Source organism: Oncorhynchus clarkii, chromosome 17 (assembly GCF_045791955.1).
Source record: "Oncorhynchus clarkii lewisi isolate Uvic-CL-2024 chromosome 17, UVic_Ocla_1.0, whole genome shotgun sequence".
NCBI lineage: Eukaryota > Metazoa > Chordata > Actinopteri > Salmoniformes > Salmonidae > Oncorhynchus > Oncorhynchus clarkii.
This window is the reverse complement of record NC_092163.1, coordinates 61,309,454-61,318,098: the sequence shown is the minus strand read 5'-3', so window position 1 is coordinate 61,318,098 and position 8,645 is coordinate 61,309,454. Positions and strand designations below refer to the sequence as shown.

At 42.8% G+C, this 8,645-nt stretch overlaps 1 protein-coding gene across 1 annotated transcript; it reads right to left on the bottom strand.

The window, feature by feature from the left end:
- Window positions 1-1,707: 1,707 nt before the first annotated feature.
- Window positions 1,708-7,195, bottom strand: LOC139369864 (kelch repeat and BTB domain-containing protein 8-like). The gene is made up of 5 exons (XM_071109146.1): window positions 6,990-7,195; window positions 5,675-5,882; window positions 5,083-5,389; window positions 4,025-4,835; window positions 1,708-3,425 (listed from the first exon to the last, which is right to left on the bottom strand). The coding sequence occupies exons 1-5, from the start codon at window positions 7,003-7,005 to the stop codon at window positions 2,962-2,964; spliced, it is 1,806 nt and encodes a 601-aa protein (XP_070965247.1). The 5' UTR covers window positions 7,006-7,195; the 3' UTR covers window positions 1,708-2,961.
- Between the last annotated feature and the right edge of the window lie 1,450 nt (window positions 7,196-8,645).

Here is an 8,645-nt window from a genome sequence, read left to right as displayed (position 1 = left end):
AGCAGCAAACAAAAAGAAAAGCAGTAAGATTCTACTGGTAGTAGCCATCCATGCAGGATGCATACATACAGGGCTTGAATGAGCTTGGGCATGGCCACACAAGGCCAACTATATCTTTTGCACAAAAAGCACATTGACTGGCTGATTCGTTGTACACTAAGTATTTCACAAAACTGATGTGTTGGAGATAATGTAACATTGGAGTTACAGATCTGCTTATTGTGAAGTTTTGGTAAAGCAAAACTACTGAGAATATTTACATTAATCGCTCTACTATAACTAAACATAGAAAATGGAAAAATAGCCATTGAAAATAACATTTCTACTTTTCAAGTTATAAAAGAAAAAAGTTGTAAAAAACTGTGCAAGTACAGCAAACGTATATTACACATGAAACAAGACATTTAAATACAGTACTGTTTATCAATAGAAATCCTGAGTTGTCCATTCCTGGTTCCCACGTGAGTTTTTAGGCATTTGAGGAAACCCCTTTTCTCCTTCCTCGCCCATGGAGGGCACTGCTCTGGCCAGATCAAACCAGTGCCAAGTGATGTGCAGTATTTTTCTTTACAAAAGTTAATGTCCACAGCTACAAACAGAACATTTTCATACTACTCTCCAGTTGAAATTCTGTGAAGACAGAACTGCATTTCCCAAGATTGCTTTGTGGTCAATGATATATTTTGGGGAAATGCTTTAAATATGAGATCAAATACATGATCATATGTAGTGCAAAGATGATACAGGAACCTGCATGAGGAAATTGACGTCATTGAATTTGTTACAGTTCCATAGGGAACATCAGTCAATTGCTGTTACTTATTTAATATATACAAGATCATCAAAAAAGCAGCACCAATAGTTAGTTTCTCTCAATGTCATAGCATACAGATGGATTCATGTAGAAAAAAAGCACTCTCTGTGGTAATGCTCTGTCCAGGTGGGTGCTGCTTGGTCAAGTTTGCAGTGACGGACCGTTGAAGAGTGATTCAGTGCAATGATAAATAAGACCTCGCCAGGCTAAAACACACAGGACTACTATCTGGATGCCCCCACCCACCCATAGGCACAATGACATCCCCCTTGGGATCTGGACTAAATTACACACCAACAATCTCTACTTTACTCCTCCTCTGACAACTACTGTACAGCAGCCAGCCACACAGGCAAATATTGAAACATTTCAACGAGCAAAGGTAAGTACCCAAATTAAGCTTGAAAACAAAATGTAATCCACTTCAACTAGCGTAAACCTAAATGTAGGGCTGTGACGATACCAGCATTGCAATATTTTATCAATGGCAAAAATGAAAACACGAAGCAGACCACCCTCTTCGGCCCTTTAAAAACCTGCTGTATGTAAAATATTGCGCTATAGTTTGGAAAATAAATAAAGGTGACTCCGGCTAACATAATGAGGACTGTTTCCAACATTATAACTGTTATCCTAAAGAAGTTAAATCTGCTTCATGTTTTGTTTCCTTGCCATAATAATAGCGAGTATCGCAATACTGGTATCATCCCAGCCCTACCTAATTGTGTCAAAGTTTCCTTAGTTACAGCTAATTGAAACTTTATCAACTTTTCAGATGAAACAAAACAAGTTCTTAAATGCATTTTGGCATTTAAGAGGTAGGTTAACCAAAACACTTTTTAAAGCAGATTGTAATGAATACCAGACATGCTTAAAACCCCCCCAGAAAAGACCATCCTGCAGCGAGCTGCCCACACTTTGGCCAAATCAATGCATCAGCCTGAACCATGTCCCTTCATTCCTTATCTGACTTCTCTTAAGTTGCTATCAAAGCAAACTGTTGCCTGGTTCGAAATGTCGCACTTATCTTGGCCAACCACACATCTGACGCCCTGCTCGTTTCTCCAATGTGGAGAGTGAATCGTCTAACTTCTCTTAAGTTGTCTTGGCATGTGAAAGTCGTTGCAACAAAATGGATGCCAGCTCTGAGAGTCCATTGCATTAGTCTACGAATTCAAAAAGTATAAATCCAACTGCAACGAAGCCAAATAGCACATTGGTTGACAACTTAAGCCATCTCTTGAAAGCAAAGTATTAGTTTCATAAACTAGCATCATACCGATCACACATGGCAATAATACTAAATTGATCTAAATAACTAGCACACTTCATACACAACTAATAAACACTTCCACAAAGACGAACTTGCTGTAGGGAGCAATCAGCATTCAAATCAATACAAAAGTCAGACACAAAAACCCTCAATCTGAGCTAACAACCTACCAATGAGCAACACTGCTCATCTTACCCGTATGAATATATATATATATAAAATTAATGATTTATATATATATATATATATATATAGAATTTTCACTTTATGCTAACATGTCGTGGTTCCATAACTAGAGGGTACTTCATCTGATCCATCAACTGCATGTCAATCAATTGTAAAAATGTTAACCTATATATGCTTTTAAGATTAAATGGAACAAAATGGCTCAACAACAAGCAAACATAATAATTGCACTTATAATTCATTGGACTGTAAAACAAGCATCAGTTTGGGTATTTGGTGCTGAGTGGAAGAAAAAAACACAAATACTGCAATCTTTTGAAAGCACCCCCATTTGATCGTGTTAAACCTTATATGTTAATGCTTTAAGACTAAACTCTTAACTGCCCTTGTGGTGCAAAACAGGACAGCATCAGGCACAAGACAAGTAGGACCTCACGCTCCCTCCTCCCGGAGGGGTTCAACCCAATAAATGTTTGTCACATACACCAGATAGGTCCAGTGAAATGTGACATTTACAGGGTCAGCCTTATCAATACAGCGCCACTGGAGCAAATTAAGGTTAAGTGCCTTGCTCAAGGGCACAGAGATATTCACCTTGCCGGCTCTGGTATTTGAACCAGCAACCTTTCAGTTACTGGCCCAATGTTCTAACTGCTAGGCTACCTGCCACCCATTCCCCAAGGTCCTCTCAGAGCACTTTCTGAAGACACTGCGGGTACAGTTTGGCCACCACACATTCAAAATGGCGGCCCAGGTCCCAGAGGCGGTCAGGCGTCTCGTAGACTTTGGTCCAAGCATCCGCCTCGTCGTCATACTGGTAGAGGGAGTTCTTCCTGCTGGTACGGAACACGTGTTCCTCCACCATGACCTGCGTGGCTCGGACAAACAGGTGCAGCTTGCCCTGGAGGAGCAGGGCCTTGATGTAGGGGCTGGTGGCCTGGTCGAAGGGAAGGTCCCTCTTGCGGGCCCAGGTGTTCTGCTCGATGTCGTAGACCTCCATGGTGAAGGTGCGCTGGTGGTTCCTGCAGATGCCAGCGATGTAATAGATGCAGTTCTTGTGTAAGGCAACCAGACCCTGGCTCCGGGGTACACTCATTGGGGACAGGTGGCCCCAGTAGTCCTTGCGAGGGTCAAAACAGAAGAAGTACTCACCTGTTAAACAGAGAAGAGAAGCACCAGTGTTAAGACACATTTTGAAAAAAGAATGAACTGTAGCTTTGTATTTATTTAGTCTCCTACGCCTGCCAGCAGCATACCACCCTGCATCCCATGGCTGGCTTACCTCTGAAGCTAAGCATGGTTGATCCATGGATGGGAGACCAGATGCTGCTGGAAGTGGTGTTTGAGGGCCAGTAGGAGGCACTCTATTCTCTGGTCTAAAAAAAGATCCCAATGCCCCAGGGCAATGATAGGGGACATTGTGTAGGGTGCAGTCTTTCAGAATGGACATTAAAACAGGTGTCCTGACTCTCTGTGGTCACTAAAGATCCCATGGTACTTATCGTAAGAGCAGAGGTGGTAACCCTGGTGTCCTGGCTAAATTCCCAATCTGGCTCTCATACCATCATGGCTACCTAATCATCCCCAGCTTCCAATTGGCTAATTTATCTCCCCTGTAACTATTCCCCAGGTCGTTGCTGTAAATGAGAACGTGTTCTCAGTCAACTTACATGGAAAAATAAAATACCTCTCCTGAATCTTTTTCCCACTGCATTTCAAGATCCCATAGTCGCTCCACTATCCCGACTCACCTTGGAGGATGTAGATGTGGTCTCTGTACTCCACAGCGCTGTGGAACTCCATGGCGACAGGCATGGGGCTGACGGCAGTCCAGCAGTTATCCCTGGCATCGTAGCACTCCACTGACTTCAGTGCATTCCTTCCGTCCCCTTCGTACACACGGCCCCCCAGGGCGTACAGCTTCCCACAGCAGTGGACCAGCCTGCAGCCGATCCGGGCCCGTAGCATGGGCGAACGCGCCAGCCAACGGTTCCCTGCATGCTCGTATTGCCAGAAGTCGCTCTCCGCCCGGTGGTCGATGGACACCTCGCTGTTGCTAGGGCGGTAGCCCCCAGCGATGAAGATGTCGTTCTCCGATGACACCAGGATGCCCACCTCCCGCAGGTCATTGGGGGGCTTGCAGAGCTTGAACACCTTCCCAGCAGCAGTGTCCAGGCAAGGCACGGTCTGCTTCTTCATTGAGTGTTTGTGTGCCGCATCAAAGCAGATGACCATCTCGGAGGCGGTCATGCCCAGGCGCTGAGAGCAGCCGTTGAGACGTGCCTTGGTTTCGGCAGGTTCCCTGGACAGAGAGAGGGCGCAGGCGAAAGGGGCCGGGATGCGGCTGAGAAAAGAGTCATCCAGGAGGGGCAGTCGGATGCATTGAGAAAACACCTCAGCCAGGTGGGTCTCCCTGCGAGGGCTGTCGTGCTCCAACCAGCGCACAATGCTCTCATACACATGCTCTTCCTTCTCCACGTTCAGGTCATCGTTGTTCAGGATGCTCACCAGCTGCTCCTTGGTGAGCTGGAGGAACTCCTGCTCCCGTGCCACACACAGGAACTACAACACAGCACCGCATGTTACATTTCATCTGTCACAGCATGCTCAACTAACAGACGCAGACCTGGGATACTTATCTAAATCTTATTTAGTGTGTCATCTACCATATGTACTTCAATGTGCTCTCATATTACTGTAGTTATAAGGCCATATTAACAACAGATCCATACATTAATCCTTCCCAAAAGACGAGCAAAGTTAAGCATAACAGTGGAACAGAACAGCTTGTTCTTAGAATAAAACCCACCTTCTTGCGTATGTAGTCCTGGGAGCGCTCCCTCAGCAACTGGTGGCCGTAGGCGTCTGCGAACATGTAGACCCCGGTGCAGTTCTGGGGGTCCAGACGACTGATCATGAACAGGGCACACTGGTCCTGCAGGGCTGGGATCTGGAAGATGCTGGCTGCCGTGAACAGGGCCTGGACATTGGACTCGGACAGCATGACTCTGGACGTGTAGGCATAGTCCAGGACCTGGTGCATGGACTCAGACTCAACCCCGATGAGCCGCACCTCCCTCTGGCTGCTCTCTGTAAGGCCACTGGTGAACATGGACCTGGTAGGAAGAAGAGGAAACAGAAAATGCATAAAAGTTTGAAAGGTGTTGCAGCATATTTTGGGCTCTTGCCTACTCCATTGCTGTCATTGACATGACAATAAGTTACAGAGTTGGCATGATGGCGCAAACAAACTGGCACTCAGGCTAGTCGCGGTATTTGTTATCATATAAAGGTTTGACCCTTCAAAAACTAAGCATAGCTAATACATTTCCCTCAACTCAAAGTGATATACCAAATGTAAAAGACTAAAAGCAAGCAAACGCCTCACATATCTGACCTACCTAAAGTAAGGGCTGATTGCTGCAAGGACATTTCGGTGACATGGAAATGTCTTGCCATGGTCCACCTCAACGACAATGTCTGTGAGCTGTGCTTCATCATACAAGGCTTTGAGCTGCTGGAGGATGTTACAGGCATGAACGGCATCAACCCCACTGTAGGTTGTGTTCGCAGGAGTCACATTCTGTACTTGTAACAGCTTGCCTACGTCTATGGAACAAACATGAAAGAGACAACATGCCTTTTAAAAATGATGGATTAAACAACACTGACATAAGAGTCACAAACAAAAGGCTACAGATCAGATGTTAAAATTATGTTGGTACTAAATAAGATTACTTAACGTTAGTGGCATCATTAGCTAGCTATATGCAGCACAATTGAGTCAAGTGTACTTTACAGAGTGGAGAACAAATACTCAAGCTACAACGTGGAGATTAGTAGCATGAATCTATTACTGAACTAAAATTACTTTTCGATACCTTGTTTGTAGTGCTAACGTTACCAGTGTACCATGGAAATTCCCCACCCAGTTCAACTTGTGTGCTCGAGTTAACTTAATGACAGAACAAAGACCCGTCTAAAACAACGAGGCTTTCACAAGCCAGCTAGCTCTGCGGATTAGAAATTCAGTTGCATAGTACCAGAGCAAGTCATCCGCGGCATTATTAGCCGGCTAAAGCAGCTAGAAAGCAATCGTTTAGCCCTTAAACCAGTCAAAACGGTCACTAAAACCACCTAACGGATAGTCACGAATCTAATTTTATCGTTAAGGATATCGTGCTGATGATGTTGAAATGGAGCTAGCCAGTTAACTGGCTATCCAAGTAAACTGGCCAACCACCGTTAATTGTTCGTCAGGATGAGACGTGGTTATGTTAAGTACTGTAGATAACAGGACATATCTACTTTTCTGTTGGCTAACTATAGTAGCGGTAGATATTAACTAGTCAACTATCTAACTACACACTTTGACAACTATTAATAAAAGCTAAGATAGCTACGAACAGGTTGACAGTCTTAGCCACGACTGTCATTTGCATACAAAGACATGCAATTGTTTAGACTCGGCTGTACTAGCTAGCCATCTATCTGATCGAATTAGCTAAGGTTATAGCAATGCTAACTAGCTAGCACACATTTTAAAGAAGCCATTCGCTTACAGCTTCACTTGTAGCTAAAACAAAAGAGAAGTCATTGTCTATTACTTTTGTCAGCGTGTAATCTCGGTTATATATCCTTCAGTATGAATTATGGAACTTTAAAATGCGTTAAATAAGTTTGAATCGTCAACACAAACAATCAAGAAACGCTAACCTCCACTGGCAGCCATTCTCCCCCAGTCTTTCTCAAACTGGTCTACAAGCTCAAAGCTGTTAAGGCTAGAAGGGATACAGCTTTTGTTAGATTAGACTTTTCGTACTAACAGGTTAAGATAATTTACGCAGCATGGTATGATAATTAACGTAGGATAATTATGTTATGGGAAGGGTTAGCTAAAACGCAAAACATTTCAACTTTTGACGTTAATTTGATAAAAGCTGAATCCCTTCTAGCCAAAATCGTCTCAAAGCAGACCGTGAAACGTCACTACTGTGAGCCCCGGAAACAGACGACAGCCAATCGCAAAAGAGAGCAAGCCAATACAATTATTTTGGGTAAAGAGAAAGCAAAATAAAATATCAAAGCAACCTTTCAAAAATGGATGATCAATTTATTGTCTCATTTTGACATAGCCCACAAGGTTCCGCAAAAAGGTAAATGTGAGTTACTGGTACTAATTGATTGTCTAAGTGAAAAATACGTTTTCTCCAATCAAAATATAGACTATTGCATTGTATTTTCAAAGACATTTTGATACATTGAATGTATCCTACAAAACACAGGAAAAAGAAAAAGCTATATGCTTTTCATCTATATGTTATTTTCACAGTAAAATTAGATTTTATATAAATATAATAAATACACCATAGAGATATATATATATACCCAGAGCATTTTATTTAGGAGAGAGAATGTTTTTGTAATGTTACCCAGATTTGACCCAGTTTGAGTGTCCAGCTTGCCATTAGTTAGGGGAACATTTTATTTATGTTAGCAAAACCTCCTGAAAACCTATTTAGCATGTTTTGCCATTAGTGTTAGGAGAGCATTCCCTAAATGTCTAATAGAATTTACCCAGAACGTGGATATCCAATATTAATGTTCTAGACACGCGTGGGAATGTTGCAAGAATATTCCTGTGTCCAGTTTTCTAAGGGTTAGGAAAATATTCCATTAATTTCCCACCAAACATACACAGAACATGGTTGTCATGTTCTTAGAATAATAGATAAGTAATGTTCTACACACTTTTCATGGAAACGCTTTAGTAACATTTCTGTGTGTCACCTGATGGTCCCAAAGAAAAATTTTCAACAACAACAAAAAAGTTTTCATTACACACCATGCCTTGTTACTGTTTCCGAGCCCATCAAAGCCCGATTGGTGAACCACTGATCCATTTACAGCGCTTTCTGTTGGCAAGATTATGGACAAGCACATACACACGTACACACACACACACACACATATTTGACACACTTTGACTACATGAAGATGATGGAGAAATGCTCAACCACATAGAATCAATAAATACTGATATTTTCATGAGAGGTAGCGGACATGTGGTAATAATTTGTGCTCAAGGGCTAATCCTACAGATTCCCGTCTTTCAATGAGAAACCAATTTTAATTAGATCAGTTAGGGGTGTTGTAACTGTTGCCAAATAATTACATTAACATACAGTATATTGCTAAGAATGTGAGAGTAGTGTGTCTCCCCTAGCAGATCTTGAACCCAGGCCACCAGCACCAAGCACCAATGACCTAACCATGGTCCCAATAAGGGACCCCATACTCAACTGGTGGACTGCGGTCTGGATCTGGACCCAGAACTAGGTCAATACTACAAACGGTGTCCCAACAATTTAT